This window comes from Hippocampus bargibanti, linkage group LG20, assembly GCF_051943395.1.
Source record: "Hippocampus bargibanti isolate YZ-2025 linkage group LG20, ASM5194339v1, whole genome shotgun sequence".
NCBI lineage: Eukaryota > Metazoa > Chordata > Actinopteri > Syngnathiformes > Syngnathidae > Hippocampus > Hippocampus bargibanti.
The window spans coordinates 6,220,845-6,245,476 of NC_142753.1; the positions used below are offsets into that span (position 1 = coordinate 6,220,845).

The window sequence follows — 24,632 nt, forward strand, 5'->3', positions numbered from 1 at the left end:
TTGCGAATTAGCATCTGTAAACGCAAAAATATTCCGAGATATCGCCTCTAATTATTCATTTTTCTATTTCTTTCTTTCCGTATCTCGATTCATCAGTGACCTGTCCCATGAATGAAGTCTTGACAGCATCCACGGGGGTCATCATGAGCCAATCGCCAGGCAGCGGTTTCCCGCATTTCGAGTCGTGCTCATGGGTGGTCAAAGTGGAGCCGGGCTACAACGTCACATTTACCATCGAGCATTTCCAGACCAGCCGTCAATTTGATGAGCTTGAAATTTTTGACGGTGAGATACTGCCTTTATTTTGTTTCCCTCTTCACGAATCAACAGATGTGCCGGAAAACATTTGCCAAAAAAAGCAATTAGCCATTAAAGCTTAAAATGTGCGTTTGCGCGTAATTACGGGGGCAGTCAGCAAGCCTGGCAGGCTGTTTGGAGTAAATGCCGATCGTATATGTGAGACTTGCTGATGAGCACATTTTTATTTTTGCTTTCTATTGTTTATTTATTTAGCCAAGTAAAAAAATGAGCAGACATTCACTAACCTTGGGGCTGCCAAATCAATTACCGAACGGGCTTTCGCCTGTTCATTTAGGAACGAAAGTACATTTTGATTTTTGCAACTAAAAGCAGACAAACACGTCATACAAGTTATAGTTTTGGCTTTTTCATTTTGTCCCACTGTCTCTTCATTCAGGTCCCTCAAGGCAAAGTCCTCTTCTGATCACACTCAGCGGAAACTACTCCAGCCCGCTCAGCATTACCAGCTCCAGTAACAAAGTCTATCTGCACTGGTCTTTCGACCACACGACCAGTCACAAAGGTTTCCGTCTACGCTATTCAGGTATGATGCGCCTTTAATTTGAACTAATTCACTGTCAGAAATGTGCAAAAATGTGTCCACTCCAGTGCCAGGGTTTTTGTCATTTTCAATCAAATTGCAGGAACCACAATATATTGCATTTTAGGATTACATAAATATTCAATGCAGTGTAAGAAACCTTAGACTCTCTTCTTTAATCAGAAAAAAATAGTTAATTCCTATATTATATGGATATGGAGTTATCTGATCTTGAAATGGGGCGGCTGTACAAAAAGCACATGCTGTCCCCCTCATGTGAGGGAAAAACATTACCAGATGTTAGAATTGGTTATATACACATGCTGTTATTTCATTTCTACTTATTCTTATCAATTAGTAAGTCCATATATGTATGTAGTACATATATGTTAATGTTATGCTGTATATGTTAATTAGTATACATGTACTCAGCTTGTACTTAGTATAGGAATCTAGCTATCATGTTTCAGTCTAATCATAAATATTCATGATTGTATCTAGCAGATGATAGGTCCTTTCCAAAGTGACATCACTCCTGTTGTTTATAAATGTTTGAGACGCGCGCTTGAGCGCGCTCTTGCCTCTCTGACCCTTGGCCTAGCTTCTCCCCTGGAGAACATCCTCTAGCTTCCTGCTGATTTAATATTTAGACTATACAAATGGAGAGCTGAACCAGGAAGAACAACAGTTAATGCAACACCAGAGGTCTGACCAGGGCTTTATCTGAACCCCCTGTAATATAAACCAAAACCCGAAAAAATTCGGGAATGGCGCTCCACGTCGTACTTTTAATTTCCGAATAAATTCGGGAATGGCAGTGAATGAGTTAATAATTCCAACAAGAACATCTGCAGAACGTGGCTACGAATAAATTTAATCTGAAGAAGAATTATTCTATGGTTTCCTGAACGGGTCCATTGTTGTTTTTTTGTGACATCGGTAAAGCCGGTAATGAATCATCACTGTTTAAATATTTAGAAGATCTTAATCAACACTATTCTGTTAAATTGACTAATTATTTTTTGTAGGGCTCTGTGATTTTTCCGGTTCCTTGGCCAGGTGTTGCTACTTTTTTCCCCCTTTGCCGCATCATTCAATTTCTCCTCACCGGTGATTGAGTTTGCCATAGCGGGTTCCATGACAGATGGATAGATTGATTGCGACGAAGCGACAATTAGCAATGGTCAACACGAAAAGTATCGTGACGGCGAGGGAGAAACGGGTAGCGCCAGATTTGATGTCCTGTGTGCTTTTGCCATCCGCCGGTTCTTGCCTGAGCAACAGGCACCCCCCCCCCCCCCCCTTGCGCGTTCCCATCATGGCCTCCATTCACCTCATCATGTGCCTTCGACTATCATCCCTCTTATCTCTTTTGTGCTTCATACCCCCCCACCACCACCCTTATTACCCATTCCTTTCCTCGCACCTGCCGGTGTCGATCTGACTTCTTTGAGTTGCCGGGCTGATTGAAATGAGACAAGACATGTTCTCTGAGGCAAACGAGAGCAGGAGGGTGAGGGGGGTGCAGAGGAGGTGTCGAGGTAACGGAAAGGCAGGCAAATGAGATTGATGCTGATTGAAGTGAAGAATTTCAATGAGCTCCCGAGATGTCACTCATCGGCTGAGTGACAGGGAAAAAAAGGGCCATCCAATGGAGCGCGCGGTTAACCAGTCAATGTCTTTAATATCGGAATATCGCCTGTGGTAAATACTGGAGTTGTCTGTAGTTCATGTGATGAACCGTCGTGGAACAAGCTGTTTTCACCTTACACCCAGTGGTTTTTAGTTTTATTTTCTCAAATGACCTGTTGCTTGAATTATTAGCTTGTGAATCACTTGCGTCATTTCGCATTGTTATTGTATGATCTCTTGTTTGGCCTTATACAGTACTATTAATTTTATGTATTTTTATTATTCTACTTAGCGGCTTACTGCAGTCCGCCCAACTACCCCGTAAATGGCACCGTGCATAGTCTGACAGGCACCAAGTTGGGAAGCACTCTTCGTTTCAGCTGCGACCAAGGCTTCCGACTCATCGGGCAAAGCAGCGCCACTTGCACCCGCAGTGCCCAGGGAATCTATCAGTGGAATGCACCAGTGCCACTCTGCCAAGGTAACGATCAAACCATATTTGGAAAATGTACAGAAAATTGGATCAGGAGTCGGATAGCTGTTTGGATTATTCAGTTGAATATAATAGGGGTGCTAGTGGACCCTCCGCACCCTGCCCACCACCTTTTCCAGCAGCATTTAAACAGCTTCCCTCAATCCAACTCTCTAAACAGTATTCCAAATCTAACTGTATGACATTTTGAAATTTTGCTTTTGCAGATGATCTTGAAAATGTCTGCCATTTTATTTCATTTTCCTCCTGTGCCAGTTACATCGTGTGGAATGCCGCTCCTTCCTGTCAATGGTAGCATTGTGGGTCAGGACTTCTCTTTAGGAGCCAGGGCTACTTATCGGTGTAATCCTGGATTCCGACTGGCCGGGCCAATCACCACCACATTGGTCTGTCAGGACTCCGGAAGGTGGAGTCCCATTGAAGCCCCTCCCAGATGTGTCCGTAAGTGCGTCATGGAATTTTTATGAGGTGTTGTACGAAAGTAGGAAATGAAGTAAACTGCCGCCGGTTTCCTTCTGATACAGCGGTGAGCTGCCCTGATATTGGCCACTCTGCGGTTGAGCACGGGCGATGGAGATTAATCTACGGAACCCAGAACCAATACGATGCTATCATGATGCTCATATGTGACCCGGGATATTACTACAGGGGTCAAAGGGTCATTCAGTGTCAAGCCAATAGCACGTGGAACTACCCGGATCCCCGGCCCGTCTGTGATAGTGAGTGTGAAGCTGGCGTCCACATCTTTTTGTTTCCTTCGGGCATCCAAAGGGTGCTTAGAGTTCGATTCTAAAACCATCCGGATGTCTGCTTGCAGTTATTTCCTGTGGCGACCTCGGGACCCCACCAAACGGTAACAAGATCGGAACGTTGATGGTGTACGGGGCCACGGCAATTTTTTCCTGCAATACGGGTTACACTTTGGTCGGATCCCGTGTTCGAGAGTGTATGTCTAACGGACTTTGGAGCGGAACACAAGTCCAGTGTCTGGGTAAGTCCGCCGACAAAACGCAGCCAATGCGAAGCTAACGTCCTAGGAGGGGGGCATCATACCATGCAAATTACTATTTTCCCCCCTAGCTGGCCACTGCGGCAGCCCTGAGCCAATTGTGAATGGCCAAATCAACGGGGAGAATTATAATTATCGCGGCAGCGTTGTGTACCAGTGCAACCCGGGATTCCGTCTCATCGGCGTGTCTGTGCGGATCTGTCAACAGGATCATCGTTGGTCCGGGCAGACCCCAGTCTGTGTTTGTAAGTAGCCACAATTCAAAGAGATTGATCCTTAGGTTTTACCATGAAAGGACTGCGGCAGCCAAAATATGTTCTGAGAATGATCCGTGTCACCTTAGTTAGTTAAATGACCTTGACCAGCTTAACTGAAAGTTGCTGTTTTCTTTGTTTTTTCCCAGCTATCACATGTGGGCATCCCGGTAATCCCACCTTTGGCATGACCCATGGGAGCCACTTTAGCTTGAACGATGGTGTCCGCTTTGTCTGCAATACCGGATATGTTCTTCAGGGAGCCATTAAGTCCTCCTGCCAGGCCAGCGGGCAGTGGAGTAATCCTCTTCCACGGTGCAAAAGTGAGTAACAAGGCCATAGGCGACATGCATGTACAAATTGTGAACGTCTTGTCGGGGGAATACATTCTCGATTCTATTCGGGTTGCTTACATCGGGCAATTTTGAGCGTACCGATCTAGAAAGTGAAGTGAGTGACACTTTAGAAGGAGGGGACACCGTTCTCTTCGCTGGCTTTGCGGTTCCGAGTAGATTAAAGGTCTCTCTGTAAATTAGATTTATCACATCAATTAGAACACTGCGAGCATATTGTGTTGGTACACCGCCTTCTGCGCTCTCGTTCTGAGATGGGAGAGGGAACATTGGAGCGATGATTGATTTCTTCTCACCTTTACATCGTGAACCTTGAGCTTTTCTACTCCGGGAGCGGGAGTGTGAGTCAGTTTGACAAAAAGATAATGATTTGAGTCTGCCGGCTCATCCGTAACACGCTGAGCTCTCGCTAATCACGAGCAATGCGAGTCGTGACAGCAAAGCCGCCAAACACCGCCTGCCTTTGGGATGCTCGTGTTTCGTTGTCGTTTGAATGTTTGTCACTGAACAGTCAGATTTTCCTGTCTGGTGATTGTGTCCCTAGCTGTGAATTGCACTGAGCCAGGTCATGTGGAGAACAGCATCCGGCAAGTTTTACCTAGTGGGCCGCATCGCTACAGTTTCCAGACCACCGTGTCATACCGCTGCAATGCCGGATACTACGTGCTTGGGACAAGCTCCATTGCCTGTCAAGGCGACGGGAGCTGGGACCGCTCCCTTCCCAAGTGCCTTTGTGAGTACCCGTGGTGGCGACTTTATGTAACTTGGTGGTATTTTTTTACCATCTGCATTTAACGTTTCCAAACTAACTGGCTTCTTTCCATTTGAACAGTGGTGCTCTGCGACCGCCCCAGCATACCCCCCTATGCCCAGATCTCGGGCGATCGTCGAACCGTGGGCTCAGTCATCCGCTACAGCTGCATCGGCCAGCGCACCGTCATCGGCAACACGACGCGCATGTGCCAGCTGGATGCGCAATGGAGCGGCTCACCGCCACATTGCTCTGGTACCGATGACTCCCAGTTGGGGCGACTTTGCAACCTAAAGTGTCCAAACTAAAAATTGTGCCTTCGATGCCAGTAAATAACAGCATTCCAAGGAGTATTTATTTATTCGACACATACGAGTATTAGTATTTGCTTTATTATCCTTGGCTTTTAAGTATCGGTGGTTGATATCTACGACGATACACGATACCTTGATATAAGGCTCCAATGGCCTGATACAGATACCATATGAGTAGTTGCTCATCCTTACATATTTCATTTCAGTACTTGGCTGCCAAATACGGAATTTTAGGGGCAAGCCTCAAGGGCAAAAAAGAGTGCCCCTCATAAAACCGTTTTATTCCACTCATATTAGCCGCAGCAAAGCAGAAAGGCTAGATCGTGGCCTGTTTATGAAGCTCCATAAAGATGTTAGGCTCCTGCAATGCCACTCTCCTTGATGTCATTGATTTGTAAAATCTCGCGTTAAAACAACCAATGCGGGCATTCAACGTGAAATCCACAAATGTCAACATGCTAACATCGATGAAACCATTAAAGTCCAGTCGAGATGACTTATGACACACGGGTACAAAGTGGTATTTATTTAGCATTTTGACGCCAACAATACACAAGCAACCTTGTGCGTTCACTTCATTTTTGTATTTATTTTGTTTCTCTGAAGAAAGCAATAAATGCAGCCGCATTATGAAGAGTTGTGTCATGTTTGTGGCGTCTGAATGCCGCCATAAACATGAGCGTTATGTAATAAGGATGCAGAAGCAATGGGCCCTGTTACGAAATCCATAGTCATCAGTGGGACACAAAGGGGTTGGCTGCATTTAAAATAAATGACTGTATGGGAGCCATAATATTTGAAGCGCAATATCGATCAAAAGGATTCTGCAGCTTTTTATTTATTTTTTTAATCCGGTTTTCTGCTTCCTTAGGTGAATCGTCCGGTCTTTGTGGGGATCCGGGCGTTCCAGTGCACGGCATCCGCTTGGGCGACGAATTCACGATGGGCAGTGCGGTGCGCTTCAGCTGTGAGCCAGGTTACTCGCTGAAAGGTTCCCCAGAACGTACTTGCCTGACGAACGGCACATGGCTGGGAACCCAACCTGAGTGCCATGGTATGAAATGCGGATTTTCAATTCAATTCTGTCTTTACTGGCAATACAAAATACTCATTGGTTATCGTTATCCTGAGGATCGCGATTCATTATAGGCGACATATTTGACTGTTTGCGGAGTGCTTAACTTAAGTTAATTTTGAATTCTGACGTAATTTAAGTTTAAAAAAAAGAAATCTGCGAAGGCACTGTGAGCATGAAGCAAAGCTTGCTTTGTGCACCAAAAGCAAACCCTCGAGGTCGATAACCAATCTAATCTGGATGCATTCCCGCATGCACTGCCAAGATATTCTTGACGCATATTTGACTTGAGACCAAGGGCGGCAGACCCATAAGGCGATCGAGGGATTCACAGCCCAACCTGTCAGGAAATGCCTTGGGATTTGAAAAGCATAGCTGGAGGAGACTAACAGGGAAGGAGGCGGGGGGGAGGGGGGTGCTTGATTTGGATCTACTGCACTGCAGATATTGACAAGCGGTGTCAAATTAAATGTGTCAAATGGAGAAGAAGTCATTAATGTGCACAGCGTCTGCATGTTTTGGATTATCAGAGTTGAATATTGTATTGACTGAATTCTATAAGTATGCAAAAAAAAAGTCGTATTTCATTACGTGTCATAATCGTGAAAATGTTGAACTGGAGTTCAGAAAACGGGTCAGTGGCTGGAATGGTAATCAGCAATTTGTTGGTTTCAATGAATGGTTTGAAATCGGGGTAATGAAGGAGGGCTCCAAACTAAGGTTGGTGTTCGATTTCTCTCCCTTGACATGCCCCATGTGTTTGTTCTCTTTCGACAACAAACACATCGCACCTTCTGCCACCACCGCTCTACCGCGCCTCCCGCTGCCTCAATCCCGGGTGTCACCCGCCTGTCATTAGATGGCACCAGCTTCAAAGGCCAGACCACATCTGGTCATTATGGAGGACCCGGACGCTCGGGGCCCAAGCTGTCTGATGCAAGATGGGATGCCAAGAAGCTCCACTTGTGTCTGATCGTCAAAGTTCAGAATGCACGACCCGTTGACTAATAAAGTCCATTTACAATTTACATTCTTGAATTAAATCTTGAATAATGTCAGATATGGCACTGGACTGATTTCATTCTAGTGGTTTAATTAAGCTCTAGTTGGCATGCAGATCTTTGATGTCGACCTGTAACTAACTCCTGTCTCTTTTGCTCTTAGTCATATACTGTGGAAACCCTGGAACCCCACGAAACGCCCAGATCCTCATCCACGATGGCTTGACCTTTTCCAAATCAATCACGTACGCCTGCAGGGACGGCTTCTACTCGACTGGCTTGCTCACCCGACATTGTACAATTAATGGTACCTGGACTGGTAACATGCCTGAGTGCTCTGGTAATTAACTGCCCTTTTACCTCAAGTAAATATTTCATTTTCTGATTTTATAGAATACATTTTTTGTGTGTGTGCATCTAGTCATCAACTGTGGTGACCCTGGAGTTCCAGCAAACGGAGTGAGGTTGGGCAATGATTTTACCTACAACCATACTGTTAGTTTCCAGTGTTCTCCCGGATTCACCATGGATGCTGACCGCGCCTCCACCCTCATCTGCACCAAGGCTCGCACCTGGAACGGCACCAAGCCTCTGTGCAAAGGTACCGTCGCCTCAACCAATGTTGACGTAAGCGGCGGAGCGAGTATGACGTGAGCTCATCAGATCCGTTTCTTCCACTTGCAGCAATTGTCTGTGGTTCTCCGCCAATCATTCCAAACGGACAGGTCGTCGGCACAGACTTTAACTGGGGCTCCAGCATCAGCTACTCCTGTAACCAAGGTTACCAGCTGTCATTGCCCACCGTGTTAACTTGCCAGGGCAGTGGCAATTGGAGTGGGGAAAAACCGCAGTGCTTCCGTAAGAATGATCGGAAGACGTATTCATTTAAATCCCAAGAAGATGCTTTGGTGTCTCATTTGGTCTTTGTTGTTTTTTGCAGCTGTGTTCTGTGGAGACCCAGGCTTGCCTGCCCAAGGGAGGAGGGAAGACCGAGGTTTTACCTACCTTTCCTCGGTTTCCTTTTCTTGCTTCCCCCCTCTTATCCTGGTGGGCTCTACCAGGAGGTATTGCCAATACGATGGCACCTGGAGTGGAACGCAGCCATCTTGTATAGGTAGGTAGCGTTTTAGGTAGGTGGCAGTTGTTTTCAGCTCAGTTCAGTCTTGACCGTAGTTGTCAAGCTCACAGTCCTTGAAATTCTCCAATCCTCTGTTGTTTGCATGTATTCCCTACCACCGACGCACCGAAGATTGCTCACATGAATATGAAATCAGGCCAACTTTACGTTTGTTGCAGATCCCACTCACACCACCTGCACGGAGCCAGGTACCCCCCTATTCGGGAATCAGAACAACAGTCAAGGCTATCAGGTATCAGATACGTAAAGTGTCTGTACAAACTGTACAGACACGGCGACCATTGACATTCTCTAAGTGTCTAAGTCTCTAAGTTCTCTAAATGATTCACAATGCAATGATAATAAATAAATACATCAATATGTCAATGGAAGAATGGAAGAATGGAAATAAGTATGTAAAAGATGGACCGTGATATAGTGAGGGATTACTGTCAATGACGTTTTTCACATTCCAGATCACCAGCACAGTGTTCTTCAGCTGCAGAAAAGGTTACCTACTGCAAGGATCCATTTCTCGCACATGTCTGCCCAACCTCACCTGGAGTGGATTTCAGCCGGAGTGCATCGGTAAGAACATTTGAAAAAAAAAAAAAAAAAATCACCAGCCCGTTTCCATTCATGTCTCTCAAGTCTGAGAACCTCTCTCGGTTCTTCCTCGCTGCCTCAAATGCCTTATCTCCGTCGTTCGGCCCCGCCGCCGTCCCTCGTTTTATGTCTGCAGCTCACCACTGCAGCCAGCCCGAGCTGCCAGCCCAATCGGACGTGCGGGCCATTGAACTGCCATCCCTTGGCTACACACTGATATATACGTGCCAGGCCGGATTTTACTTGGCCGGAGGATCAGAGCACAGGACCTGCAAGTCGGATGGGAGCTGGACCGGGAAGCCTCCTCTCTGCGCAGGTAAAAATAATCTGACGATTCGGGAACATTTCTCATTTCTCATTTCAATGTGCACAAAAGTTTCATCAGCTGCGCAACCAAAGTTGCAGAAACACACCAAACCTCGTAGGATGGTGTTCGAGGACAAAACGGCAGATTCGCCTAATGTTGATAAATCCCTCACTTAACAGCCGCTTAAAGTCAGACACATGCCACGGGTGGAAGGTCCATCCATCACACAATTAAACTCTGCGCACTCACTCACATAAAGCGAGCTTAGCGGCATTAACAAGAGGACATAACCTGATAAGTACAATGTTTACCATTGATTTGCCGAGCGGCAGTATCTTTTATACATAAGTAGCCAGGCAGCGTTAACAAGTTCTCACGGACAAATTGAGTGTCTAAATGCATTGGGGTAAAAATAAGAGCCATTGACACTCGGTTGTAATAATCCTGTCTGGATGATTGTTACTTCCAATTAAGGACGACGTGAAGTGAAATTATAGAGTTGTTTTTGAACACGTTATATCAAATGGGCAACAGCTACGGAGGACTGTATTTTTAAGATTAAACATTGAATACACCATTTTGGTTTTCATTTGATGATTATTATTCGTATATTTTGTTATTTTCAGTGTTTGTATATAATCAGGACCAGTTTGGGGTCTCTTCTTTGAGTTTACAGCACCAAAGTCGGATTGCAGAAATCATCTTACTTATCTTCTTCACTTGATATTATTTTGTTCCGTTACCCAGCTGATAACCGTCCGAGTGGTAAGAGCCCCATCGGGACGGTACAGGAGCCCCCGTCCAAATTACCTGGTAAGACGTCATTTAGATTTGCAACATGAGTATTTTCTTTTCCTCAAGGCCTTCAATTTATGTTTAAAAGCTAACAACGCACCATATAATCTGGTGTGCCTTAAATATGGAAAAAGTTTGAAAATATGTCATTTGTTGAAAGTGCGCCTTATAATGCAGTCCATCTTATATATGGAAATGTTTTGAAAACATGCCATTCTTTGTCGATGTACCTTATAATCCGGTGCGCCTTACATATGGAAAAAAGTTTGAAAATATGTCTTTGGTTGAAGGTGCGCCTATGTATATGGAAAGAAGTTTTAAAATAGGCCATTGATTGAAGGTGCGCCTTTAGTCCGAAAAATACGGTAAATGTTCTAATTGTGTCCCCCTCTTCCGTCTATATTTCAGTACCTGCTGGTGTATTTGCAAAGAATTCACTCTGGAGGGGATCCTATGAATATTTGGGGAAGAAGCAGCCAGCGATGCTCAGCATCACCGCCTTTGAGTCTTTTAGCAACCGGGTGAACGCAACGTTACTTGATCACAGCGGCGTGGAGCTCAAACTTGCTGGTCGGTACTCAAAACGTTGAATTTGAATGTATACAAACTGATGGATCGGATCATTTGACGTGAAGTAACAACTAGCAAGAAATAGCTGCAGATTTCACCCCCCCCTCCCTTCTTTTATGTAGAGTATCACTGCAGTCGCTGAACAGAAAATATTTTACATCTTTCCCCCGTGGCATACTTGCTATGCAGCTGTGATCGTTAAAATGCTAATTTTTCATGAGGTCTCATCACTTCTGGTGACCCGATATTGTCACGACATACAAAATCATGCATTTGAAATTGGTGTGCACCGGTATTGAAGAGCTCGGGTGTCGCTGGAAAAAATATTGGCAATGCGCGATTAATGCTGACTGGGCAATATTTTTTTACGCATTATCTGCTCATTAATGTCCAATATGCGGCACTTTTTACTGTTCCAGGCGGATTCGTGGTGCTGTGAAATGTACCTTCCCCATCAGTGACTCTTTCGGGGATTAAATGGACATCGATTCTTTTTGCAATCCATTTTGCTCTATGATACCCTTGCAGGGACATATAGAAGAGAAGAAGCCCAGCTGCTGCTTCAGGTTCACCAGATCCGAGGCCCGGTGGAGATATTTGTCAACAAGTTCAAAATCGACAACTGGGCACTTGATGGACACGTAAGTGCACATTCGGGGTCAGCTTCAGTGAACCCGACGCACATGCTCGAGGGTGGATGGATGGAAGGCCCATTTCGAGTTTTTTTTCCAATTTAAATGTATTGAATCCCGATCAGAATCGAGGCTGTGGTGATACAAATTTGCGTTCCATACCACCCCTGCTTTTTTCACATATTTTATCGTTCTCGTGCACCGGCAACTGACACTTTGATATTGCACTTTTTTTATTTTTTGCGGCACTTGGATGTGATTGGATGTTTCTGTCTTCCTTTGCCTTCTCCCTCGGTAGGTGTCCTACATCTCTTCATCCAACTCCTTTGTGTACCAAGGATTTGTCCGCGGGAAAGGCTTTGGGCAGTTTGGCCTGCAGAGATTGGGTAAGTCAGTTTCGCACTTTGAATAAAAACAAACAAACAAATGATCCGTGTACTTTGTGCCCTTCCGTCTTGTACTCGCGGGCTTTTGTACTTTTATACTCAAATACCGAGCAAAACGTGCTCGTGCAATATAGAGGCACAAAATTTCTTCACGAGGGGTAGTTGGGCTTGTGTTGTTTATGGTTGTGTCTCTTGGCTCTGTGACGTAAATCCCACTGTAGACACTGTAAATATGGTTTTGAGGTTCAAGGTGAAGACTTGCTTCATCCTCTTAAATCGTGTATTCTGTCTCATGTCCCCGACCTAAAATACTCCAAGACGTGTCTATTTGTTATTTTTTTCCATTTATTTATTTATTTATTTATTGGTGCAGCAAATCCTTCTTCCTGCACTACCACATAAATCTGGAACGCTGCTCGTCCATTATGTACACGTAAACAAAAGTATATCACACACATATATATATATATATATATATATATATATATATATATATATATATATATATATATATATGAAAGGAAACAGAAGTCAAGCCAGAGTGTGTGTTGACTAAAATGGTGGCTGTGAAAACTGCTGAAAACGAGTGGGCTTGACGGGGTTATACTCTCCACCCGTCAATTTGCCATTCATACTGCTCAAGTGCGCTAATCTGCGAATAGCCAATATGATTGCACGTCTCGGGTTCAAAATGTGTTGGAAATAAGCCGCCGTGTGTGTGTGTGTGTGTGTGTGTGTGTGCGTGCGTGTGCGTGTGTGTGTGTGTGTGTGTGTGTGTGTGTGTCCACACTTGTGCAACAAGAGCGATGATTGGCACAGACAACGTTAGCCACTGATTGGATTCCTTCTCAACTGACATGTGTTTCTATTGGGGTTTTATTTTGGAAAATGGCCGATCTCGCAAACAAGTCGACCGCCGTTGCCAAACACTCGCACGCACGCCTTTCGAAATTAGAAAATGTCTTCAAAGTGGGGCACGCCTGTAACTAAGAGTGATTTTGACAACAATGACTTTTGAAATTAAAGTAAAGCAGCGAGGCTCAACTTTGAAAGGTCACGTCTGCTCAACCTATTATGAAAATCAGACGTTGCCGGCAGCGCCAGTGTAACCGTTAACAATCGGCGTATTTATTTATTTTTTTGGTGGTCTGGGAATTTTCGATGACGTTGTGTCTTTTCTTGCAGAGAGTTTGGATCCCAGTAGAGACAACGCAGCCTATAACTTTGCCTCCAATAGTAGTTCAGTGGCAGCAGCCATCCTAGTGCCTTTTATAGCCATGATCATCGCCGGCTTCGCCCTGTACCTCTACAAACACAGGTGGGCCTTTGCGCTTTACTTATTCTACGTCTGAAGGGGTCCTTAATTTCCCCGGAAAATAAAGTTGAAAGCACAGGTGTCAAAGTCAAGGCCCGGGGGCCAAATCTGGCCCGCCACATCATTTTATTCGGCCCGCAAAAGCAAATCAAACACGTCAAGTGTAATGACGCTTGCTAAAGTCCGAACCAAAATTTCAAATTTTCCCATGTAAACCAAAATAAGTCATTATTCTTGACTTGAAATTTGAGAACTAGTTATTCATTAACTCATTCACCACCAGACAAAAAATGTATCCACTCGATTGCCAAGGTTTTTGTCACTGTCACTTGAATTCCAGGACCCACACAATCTTGAGTTTTTGGACTACATAAACATTCAATATATTGTTGTTTACAATACAATGTTATGTTACAATGTACAATACAATGTTAGAAACCATAGACTCTCTTTTTTCATCGAAGAAAAAAGAGTTAATTCCTCAATGATATGGGTCTGGAGTTGTACGAGCTAAAAATGAAGTCAGCTGTCCAAAATACAATGCTATATATACATATTGGTACACAGCGCTAACATGGAAAAAAGGGAAATGCTGCCCACTTGTGGAAAATAAAAATACATTGCCAGAGGCCATGGCCAGCTCTTGATCGGCACCCAAACGTGAAAAAACAAAACCCGTGCTCTAAAAACAAAAAGTGCTCTATGTCATATTTTCAATTGCCGAATAAATTTGTGAATAGCAATGAATGAGTTAACGTCGGATTAAAAATGTTTTTTTTGGAAACAGTTTTATCCGGCTTGCTAATAATGTCCCCCTCCCCCTCGTCGTCGGCAGAAGAAGACCCAACATCCCTTTCAATGGCTACGTGGGCCACGAGAACACCAACGGCCGGGCCACCTTTGAGAACCCCATGTACGATCGCAGCATTCAGCCCACCGACATCATGGCCAACGAGAGCGAGTTCACAGTCAGCACGGTGTGCACCGCCGTATAGCCACGACTTCGCCTACAGGTAAGGAACCCTTCCCACACCCCCCGTGTTGTCCATTCGATGCAATGTGGACCCCCTCCACCCCCCAAAGCCTCCAATGCAATATTTTTGATAAAATAACCTCTAAGAGTTCTTTCTTGTGTCATCATTTCATCAACTCCTGACCCCGGTTCCTTTCTTTTCATGCGCCTTACCGTTGTCATACCCCCCCACCCTACATCCCCCACCTGTTCTCCATTAATCTTCCATTCAAGGGAGGGAGGAAAAGGTGTGCCCACATCTTCTTTTGTGACCTTCTCACCACATCTCGAGGAAATGTTTTGACCCCGGGAAAAGTGCATTCCAAGAGAAAGTACCTCCCCCCGGATTGCCCCAGAGGGAATTTTGTGCTCACGACTTGAACCGGCCGCAACCGCGGCTTAAACAACCTTAACAGCACACAAGACCTCGGTCACGATTTGCTGTGCTTTCCATGAGTTTGTTTGTGTTTGCGTCCGCCCTTTACGGCGCTTACGTCCCCTAACCAACTGTTCCGGAGACATTAAAAAGTTTGATCCCCAAATGTGCAATCGCCGGAGGATGCGGCGACGGTCCTGTTGGATACAAACTTTGGGCTTTTTTTCAGGTCTTTAATGACCCTTGTGTTGAATTCACCATGCTAGGTGGTGCGTAGGTTTTTTTGTGGGTGTCTGCAACCGGAACCCCCCTCGGCTTAATTTCATCGCCATTCAGTACCTTTTGTTTCGATGTCATTTGAGATCATCTCTTTGAATGTTTTGACCTCCTCTTTCAAATTCAGTGTTGTACTGAAGGGAGGGAGGCTTCGCTGATGATGTCACAATTGTTCTTTTTCTCCCAGTCGAATCCATTCTTGCCTCAGTTCCTTCATTTGTGGCAATGAACCAACAACCGATTCTGCACGATTGATTTGGTGACTGAAAATTCCTGGAAAAAAAAACAAAAAATAAGCAAATGGAACCCCCCATATTGGTAGAATGATATTTAAAATGAATAAAATATATATTTGGAATAATGTCAATAATGTTAATATAAATAATTAGGGTTGAAATAATCATACAAAAATATAAATAATTAAAATAATACAAAATATAAATATAAATAGAATAAGGAAATAATAAAAAATAATACAAAATATAAATATACATAAATACAATAATAAAATAAAACATATATATATATAATTATAATAAATATACATAATTTAAAAAATCTGTCGGAATGACTGATGATGACATGGTCTCTCCCATCCTTAGTTTGCCTCCCCAATTTGCACCTTTGAAGCCAATCACTGTAATGTTCATGGAATCGGAGTGGCTGTGGGCTCGTAATTGCTTTTCCGACGTTATTACTTTTACCGCCCTCACTTATCGCAACGCCACCGATGGAAGAATAGAGGCCTTTGCCAGCTCTTCTCATGAATGGATGGAAAAAGGAAACAATTGAATTACCTCGGAGACTTCGCAGTGGAGTGAAGGACCTTCGTTATCTATTGCAGCGTCGCTAATCACTGTCCCAAAGTTTGATCGGGTTTGTTTTAATTCTGAATATTTCTTCTTGCCACGTGGCTGTTTTCGTTCATGCGAGTCGTCTGTGTCTCTTTAAATTGATTGAAATCCCCCCCGTGACTGGAATGAAATCAATTGTGAAAAGAAGCATATCACCCACTGGATCGTTTGTGTGCAAACGGAAGTGCTCAGTTGACAAGATCAGACTCGAACCTTTGTCCCGCTTATTTTTTTCCCCTAACCTCTTCTCTCTACAGAAAAAAAGCACTTTATGTTCATCAGAGTGCCTTGTCATGACCTCATTCTAGTGGATTGATCGCTCCAGTTGGCTGAATTCAAAATTTCTTTGATCAGGGGGTCTCGATTGCTAAATTTGAACGTAAAATGCATGGAAATGATGTATTTTTAGCATTTATTTTATTTTATTTACAATTTAGCGGTGGGTAAGGGGGGATTTTTGTGTTCATTTGAAGCATCTTTATTTCCAAATGGATTTATGTCAGTGCTGTGCTTGCCTCCATTTTTTGTTTGCTGGATTAGTCATAGCAACGTTTTGGGGAGATGATCAAGTATCAACCAAAGAACACAATCATGTTAAACATTTTTGTTCTCAGTGTCGCTTCTATGCGTGATGCCAGTTTCAGACAGGGTGGGGGGGCAACACTGAACATTTTTGCAGCAATGAGAAATTGTGTGAATGTAGCTTTTTTTTCTGGGTCAAGGGTACCCAGCAAGAGCTATAACGGCCCCAAACATGAACGAAACACAAAAATAAAGCAGATAAAGTACCGTATTTTCGGGAGTATAATGCTCATCTTCAATGAATGACATATTTTAAAACATTTTCCATACATAGGGCGCACCGCATTAGAAGAGGCACCTTCAATGAATGACATATTTTAAAACCTTTTCCATACACAGGCGACACCGGATTATGAAGCACATGGTCATCTTTTGAACACAAATCTTTTCTCTTGGGTGCGCCTTATACTGCGGAAAATACGGTAATTTGTGAGCAAGGCAGTCGATGGTTTCCTTCAAGAGACCCGACGTGGAGGCATGGAATGGGGGAAGAGTGGCACTTTTGCAACAGGTTGAGTGCAGTAACTATCCAGTACTGTTTTAATGAGATTACTACCTTTAAATGAAAATCATTGATAAAACAAATAAATAAAAGTAATATGTTTCAAGAGCAGTCTGCAGGATCACAACCGATGTATCCGGCACCCCCGTTCTGGGTCAACCCGCAAAGGTTTGTCAAAATAAGCGCATTGAAGTTCTCGGAGGAAAGTGGAATTTAGGTTTAAGTGCGATCTGGCCCTGTCCTGGTTCTCTGCATATTTAAATACTGAGACCCGGTCCATCCTTGACACACATTTTTTGTTATCACCAAGGCACAGCTTTTTTCTTCAGCTCACCATTTCATCTATAATGGAATAGATCCTGTGCTCTACTTCCGTTGAGTTCGCTCCATTTCCTGTGGTTCGGGTTGCGATTTAGCGCTGCCTTTTTTTCTTTTTCTTTGATCGCACATTTTGATGCAACACTTTGTACCGTATGTATCAAACAATCCAAGATTTTTTTGTTTTTGTTTTCGCACAAAGTTCTTTTCTGTGTGCTCTCCTTTGTAACCAGCTGGGAAAAAAATATACAAAACCAAAAGAAAAAAAAAAACCATTCTTCCTTCTTTTACGAAATCGATCAAAATATACGAAGTGGCCACCAAATGATAAGGAGAGAACGATGTCGTGTCGCCTAAAAAAAGGGGGTGGAAAATATAGGAAAATTAAAAAAAGAACAATTTTGTACAGAGATATATTTTTGTGAAAATACATTTGTAATATAAAAAAAAGAAAAAAAGTGACATTGCCGTCATTTTCCCATAATTGTAGTTCAAATGCTTGTGGGGACTCGATGAAAATTCTTTACATAAATCGATATAAATATATACAAAGTAAAAAAAGAGGTGTTTTGTACATGTAAAAAGAGTGTACATAAAAGTTTACAGTATTGTACATATGAAGACCCACCATGGCTTGTCTGCAATATATCAAAATGTATTTTATCCGTCTGTATATGATGCTTTGCATTATGTCTAAGCTTATTCTACTTTCTTGAACTTGAAACTTATTTTGAAGGTTTTTGGAATAAAACACTGAAAAAAATACCTGTTCTATCTATTGTCCTGCTTATTGATTGTGAAGCAAAGCTCGGAGGAGCCTGTTGCTGGAGCTGTCAATAATAATAATAATACATTTCATTTATAAGCACCTTTCAAAACTCTCAAGGACACTTTACAGTCACAGGATATTTTTTTCTGTGGGTGAGCAGTGGCGGCCACACGCCCCAGCGTTCACTCAACCCGGAAGTAATATAAAGTAAAAAAAAAAATAAAATAAAATAATATGACAACACAGACACAGAGAGTCATTCATTCTTCAGTACTTTCTGTACCCTCTTTGTGACATGAAGCAGTTCAATATGAAAGAGGAGAGGATCAAAGCGTCCTTTCAGCAGTGGATCAGGGACATAATGGTGGAATGTGCACGTCTACTCCAAGCTAAATGTTGAAAGCAAACACGCAGCTGTAACATCCATTGACGAAAAGCGATTGTCTCACATCTCCTGTTGAACGTAAAAAGTAGCGACGTTTTATTTTTTTATTCAGTCATTTCACTTCCCTTTTGATGGATTTGACGATGAAGCTTTTGAAAGGTTCTCATCAAATAAAAGCAATTTGTGACTCAGTATGAGGTAACAGTTTTTAGGATGGTCTAACTTTGATACTCTGAGCCAGATCCTAAAAAGGACTAACTCATTCACTGCCAGACGATGTGCAAAAATGTGTCCAATCCAGTGCCAGGGTTTTTGTCATTGTCACTCAAAATCCAGGAACCATCAGAATGTTGAGTTTTAGGACTACAGAAACATTCAATGCAGCGTAAGAAACCGTAGACTCTCTTCTATGATCAGAGTTAATTCCTAAATGATATGACTCTGGAGTTTTATAAGGTTGAAATGAGGGCAGCTGTCCAAAATGCAATCCAATACACACATTACGGTTGATGTAGCCCTTTAACAACAGCTGAAGCTGGAACAAAGCGCTAACATGGGGAAAAGGGAAATGCTGTCCCATTGTGGAAGGGAAAAACAGTGCCAGAGGCCATGGCTTGCGCTTTATCAGCAAAAAAAAAAAAAAAAAACACCCCAAAAATTGCAACATATTTTCGTGAATAGTAGTGATTGAGTTAATCTGCAGACTGTAATCAGAATCAGAATCAGAATCAGAATCATCTTTATTGCCAAGTATGTAGAACACACAAGGAATTTGTTTCCGGTAGAACACGCTGCACTAGTATCGTTGTCAAAAAAAAAAAAACTGCTCCATTATACAGTTCCATTTAAGACGGAGAAGTTCTCCTCTGCGTTTTTACTCTCTAAGTGCTTATGAAAGCTATTCTGGGAGCAACATCTGGATCCACCCACGCCACATGTAAATGTCAACCATTGCAATTGGCAAGCTGCATTGTTCAGATTTGCTATCTCGACATGCTTTCTATCCATCCTGAAAGGTGGCCTTTGAGAAAAAAAAAATAATATTTCCGTGCCTTTGCTGCTCTTCTTCAGTATAGGAAGATTCCGTAAATGGCTGTGTGACTTTTTATTTTTCAGACCAACTTGATAATGCAGAACAAAAAGGGAATTTATTGATTTTATTTTCAGGCAGATAAATTAAACAGACGCTGCAATCTCCGAAAAACAAGACACTCTCTATCATTGCCCCCGCACCCCAACCACATCAGATTAGAATCTGATTTTGCCTAAATGCACTTTCTCATGACTCGCCGTGGGTCATTTGTGAGCTCACCGCCAGGGTGCTTATGTGTGTTGTATGTATGAGATTGGAAGTGCTTTGCAGACTGCGTGTACAGTATGTCTGTGGCTCCATCTTGGCGTTGACTCTTTTCGCAGTTTTTTTTTTTACCCGCAAATAATAAAATCATCGTTCATTTCAAATTGAACAAGCTCATTATCCTTCATTAGCATTATTATGGTATTTCCCTGATATGTATTTTTGATTTCAAGGGATTTCGGTTATCTTTCTCCACCATTTTGTGCAAAGAGAACTGAGCGAGGAAAGTAATTTAAATCGGGAATGATCTGAAAGGAATTGAAAAACAAATAACAGATGACGAGGCAGTGCCATCCCATTAAATGATAGGCCGGCCTTGAGTTGCTCCAATTTATTTGCCATCATTGCGACTTGGGTCTCCAACGGCGCTCCGGTATGGAAGCTGAAATCCCGGCTGACAAATTCAACTGACACAGCAAATATAGACTTGGTGTCACAGGCAATCCCTTCAACTACGCTCGAGAGTCTTCTGGGATTTTGTTTTTTTCCCCTGATATTAGCCAGGGCTGAGGCGAGCCAACTGGATGGGATTTGAGAGGGTTACCCCCCCCCCTCGCTACTTCTCTACTTCCATCTCTACTTCCATGTTGGCAGGTTGTCTCTGAACGACAAGTGTCTGTCTTTTGAGGGAAGAGTTTTCGTTCACGCAAAATCCTCCGCAGTCCCTTCCAGGCGGTCAAAAACTGCAGGTTATTCATGCAAGACTTGGTCAGTTTTTCTTTTTTTCTCTTAGGATGTTTCTCGAAAATATGTTTTCAGGCGTTTTTCTAAAACATATTTTAGCTTCATTAAATTGCTATTTATTCATTTATTTCTGTTATTGAAAACATTACGTCAAATTGTATTGTTCCATTTGTTCATTCATGCACCATCAATACATGTCGACATATAAATACATCCATTAATAAATCAAATTGCAGCAATCGTAAAACAAAATAGCAGGCAAAGCAAATATATAACATGACAAGCAACAACATTAAGTCAAGACTTACCGACTGAAACCAGGAACCGAAATACTACAAACAAACCGACAAGATGATAGGTAACACCTGGACAAGCCACCTGCTGGAGGGACCTCATTGGTTGACACAAGCAACATGGCTGAGAAGGAGAAGTGGAAGACAGGTTGCAGAAAACAAAACTCAATCTAAATCCAAACTAATTCAAAATTAACGTGTTTTTTTTAAGCCGGTAAATGTTCATCATCATCATCATCAAGTATGAGCCATTTTTAACACTTGAGCTCGGTCAATAATTGGTACAGGTAAACAGAAACATGGCAATGACAAACATTTTAGCAAAAACAAAAAAAAAAAAACATAAAATTGAGCAAATATGGACACAGAAAAGAAGAAACCAGTGGACAATCAGTCAAGAGGCACATAATGACAGCCTGATGGGATGTAAGCGGGGGATTTCATCTGTCTGGTATGTAATATTCATGAAAGTTCTTTTTTATTCGTAGAATTGTGGCATGAAAATGACATTGAGCATTTAGGGTTTCGGCTTATTGACATGCAAAATCATTTTGGGACTGAATGTAAGCAAAGTGGTTATTTGGTTGTCTGCCATGATGCTTGAATGTGCACTTTGGTGGTTGATCACATATGTTGATACTTTTATTTATATCCCTTTTTCATTTCGCTCTTTTACACTGGCTTTTTTTTTAATAGTCTGCTATTCAGAAGAAACACGGCCGTAAAATGTGACAAGATGACCGTCTTATCAGACATACAGTACATCCAAACACATGGGGAATCCAGTTGAACATCACATAGCATGACATAACAACAATAAATAGATATTGCAGGTACCTCACACTTTCCCAAGATTCCTTCTTATTTCTTTTAAAAAACCAAATGCTGATTTTATCTGGAGTGAGCAAAAAAACACATGCTCATATTTGTGGATGGTAATGATACAGTACAGTGAAAATATTTTTTAATAGAAAACTAATGACGATTTGGCATCATTCATGTGAGATTTTTAAAAAATGATTAATTTCAAAATTATTAATAAAATAAAGCACCATTTTTGCTTGGACAAAGTATAAAAAGAGGGGGAAAATCTCCAGTTTTGCTACAAGACTAACAGTGTTTTTTTTTCAAATTCTATTCTTATTTGACCCAAAATATACATTATGTTGTCATTATGTTGTTGTTTTTTTTTTTGTAGGGAGGGGTGCAATAATGTCTGCCTTAGACATTAGCCTCACTTACACCAATAGTCCCATGACTTTGAGTCAATGATTTTTTCCCCCAGGACTAAAATTGATTCATTTTGGTCACTCCATGTCCTTCTGACAGCCATATCTGGATATGACAGTATTATTTTTAAAGTCTCCATTTTTTGGGGCGGGGAATACATTTTATGTTTTGCTGATCTGCCAAAAACGATTTGGCAAACGCAATCATAACCGCCTATGTAAATAATCGTCGAACACGTCGGTCCTGTCAAGGACACTCAGTTTCGCTTGAATCAGAAAGTAGACAAAAGCTTTCCTCATCTGAGTTGGCGACAACTCCTTGAGCGTTCACAATTATAAACTAATAACAATCAGCATTCTCCATTAGTTTTGCTAAACTTTTTGAGAAAAACTGGTTGCAGACGGAAACCAACAGTCTTGAAATATGCAATATTCGCATCAGGCTTGTAAAAAGAAACATCGATCCGTCTTTAGAGGTTTTTTTGTTTTTTTGGGAGGCTCCTGATGACTCATAATTTAGAAAATAATTCAAACCATACATGGCAAACGTATGAAGTCATTCAAGTAACATGCTGTTCACAAATTGAGCAATACGAAAACATCAAGCACCAGCGCGGTCTGGTTATTAGCCATCTGTGGTCAGTGGCGTTTCGGGTGAGCCGGGGTTGTTGGTATGGCATGTGTCGTCGTCAATTTTGGCCTTCTCGCATACCCCGAACTCTTCCACTCACCTCGCCAGCTTGTCTTGATGTGACTTTTCCCCGACCGCCGTTCCCCTTCGATGACCGGCTTCATCCATCTTTTCATCTTCCAATTTTCATTCCAGATCATTCCGCCCTTTTTCTCCTCTGTATCTTTCAGAGGTCGTACGCTCGGCATTTGTCAGTGACACTTTTGGACACACTTCTTCCTCGCATGCTGCTGGGTGCTTTGAAAACTTTGGTGCGAGTGGTGCACACTGCGGATATCGTACCACTTGATCTAAAATGGCGCACGGCACGGATGGCTTATTGTATCGGCGACTATGTTTATGTGAATTTACCAATGATAGATTATATATATTAGTTTGCATGACCGTTTCTGGCACGGGTGTCTAAGTGAAGGCTCGGGGGCCAAATCTGGCCCGCCACATCAATTTATTCGGCCCGCGAAAGCAAATTAGACTTGTGAAATTCCATGATGCTTGCTAACTCGATTCGGGTTAGAATCGGTGGCGGTGGATTGATTGTGAATGAAAGGAAGGTTTGTCATTTCCTATCCATTCCTTTAGCCTGAATTAAACTCCTCAAATCACTTCAACAAGTGCAAACCTGGAGGTCAAAACGTTTCGACGCCAGTGAAGATTTGACTTGACCCCTCTGCTGCATTTTTTTAATCAAACGTAATCCCACATTTTGTTTTTTTTTTTTGTGTCTTTCCTTACATTTAGTTTGACATTTTACAATATGCAAAACAAGCCCTTCCTTCGCGCCGTCATATTGTCACTAAACCAAGGACAGCCATAAAAAAAGTATATGTCCTTCTAAAATGAACTGATCACTGTCTTCCCTCTCATGAAATATTCATTTCTGAGGGATTTTGCTCACCAAAGAATGTTTTTTGGAATAAAACATTTTGGGACAATTAAAATGTATACAGCGTAGCTATTTTCGAGGCAACTTTGCACTGAGCTGATCCCGGAAAGCCTCTGTTTGCCCCTTTTCAACTCATTCACTCCCAGCCGATGTGAAAAAAATGTCTACTCCAGTGATGAAAAGGTTTCTTCAGCCGTCATCTGTACTTCTTTGAAGGTGTCGGACGTTTCGCTTATTATCCAAGAAACTTTGTCAGCAAACTAAAGTCTTACTGGTAGTTTAGGCCCTATATATATATCCCTACTGTCCAGACATGGCGATTCCTGACTCTGCTATGATAGGTCCCTGCTCTCAGGTTGGGGGGAGCAGAGGACTACCCCCTTCAGCTCCACTGATAGTTCCTGTCGTTCTGACTAATGACTGGCCTGATTGGCCCACTTCGACCGGTATCACCTCATCAGTATTACTAATCCTATGTTGCCGAATCAGGCTATTGTATGAACGATCCAAATTGAACCTCACCCCACCACACGGTTTAATGAAGGATTTGGTTGTTTTATGAAAATCGCTTGTTTTACTCCCCTTTCAAACCATCTGTTCTTTTGCTAAGATTTTAACCTCATTGTTGTCCAGCTAGCTTTTAGGTGCATATGTACTGCCGATTGAGGCCCACTAGTATTATCCCTGCGATGTTGATAGTCTTTTTTTGAGAATTTGTTTAGTCTGTTGATAAAGTCTTGTTTTGAGAATTTGTTTAGTCTGTTGATAAAGTCTTTTTTTCTACTCCAGTGCCAGAATTTTTGTCATTATTACTCAAATTGCGGGAACCACAATATATTGTGTTTTAGGATTACCTAAATATTCATTGCAGTGTAAGAAACCTTAGACTCTCTTCTTCCATCAGAAAAAATAGTTAATTCCATATAGTTAATTGTGTATTAAATGGGTCTGGATTTATATGAGCTTGAAA

General features: G+C 42.4%; 1 protein-coding gene across 1 annotated transcript in view; it reads left to right on the forward strand.

The window, feature by feature from the left end:
- Nucleotides 1–18,134, forward strand: part of csmd2 (CUB and Sushi multiple domains 2) — a 111,523-nt gene extending 93,389 nt beyond the window's left edge. The window contains exons 48-72 of the mRNA XM_089023129.1: nt 97–285; nt 698–844; nt 2,766–2,954; nt 3,222–3,407; nt 3,491–3,685; nt 3,784–3,957; nt 4,047–4,220; nt 4,379–4,552; nt 5,127–5,315; nt 5,415–5,588; nt 6,519–6,701; nt 7,887–8,063; nt 8,145–8,324; nt 8,408–8,581; nt 8,664–8,837; nt 9,020–9,093; nt 9,317–9,428; nt 9,583–9,762; nt 10,501–10,566; nt 10,957–11,118; nt 11,647–11,759; nt 12,049–12,136; nt 13,322–13,454; nt 14,287–14,464; nt 14,698–18,134. Of these exons, the coding sequence (XP_088879255.1) occupies nt 97–285; nt 698–844; nt 2,766–2,954; nt 3,222–3,407; nt 3,491–3,685; nt 3,784–3,957; nt 4,047–4,220; nt 4,379–4,552; nt 5,127–5,315; nt 5,415–5,588; nt 6,519–6,701; nt 7,887–8,063; nt 8,145–8,324; nt 8,408–8,581; nt 8,664–8,837; nt 9,020–9,093; nt 9,317–9,428; nt 9,583–9,762; nt 10,501–10,566; nt 10,957–11,118; nt 11,647–11,759; nt 12,049–12,136; nt 13,322–13,454; nt 14,287–14,446 (3,767 nt within the window). The 3' untranslated portion in view covers nt 14,447–14,464; nt 14,698–18,134. The remainder of the gene's footprint in view (nt 1–96; nt 286–697; nt 845–2,765; nt 2,955–3,221; nt 3,408–3,490; nt 3,686–3,783; nt 3,958–4,046; nt 4,221–4,378; nt 4,553–5,126; nt 5,316–5,414; nt 5,589–6,518; nt 6,702–7,886; nt 8,064–8,144; nt 8,325–8,407; nt 8,582–8,663; nt 8,838–9,019; nt 9,094–9,316; nt 9,429–9,582; nt 9,763–10,500; nt 10,567–10,956; nt 11,119–11,646; nt 11,760–12,048; nt 12,137–13,321; nt 13,455–14,286; nt 14,465–14,697) is intronic.
- Nucleotides 18,135–24,632: the final 6,498 nt, after the last annotated feature.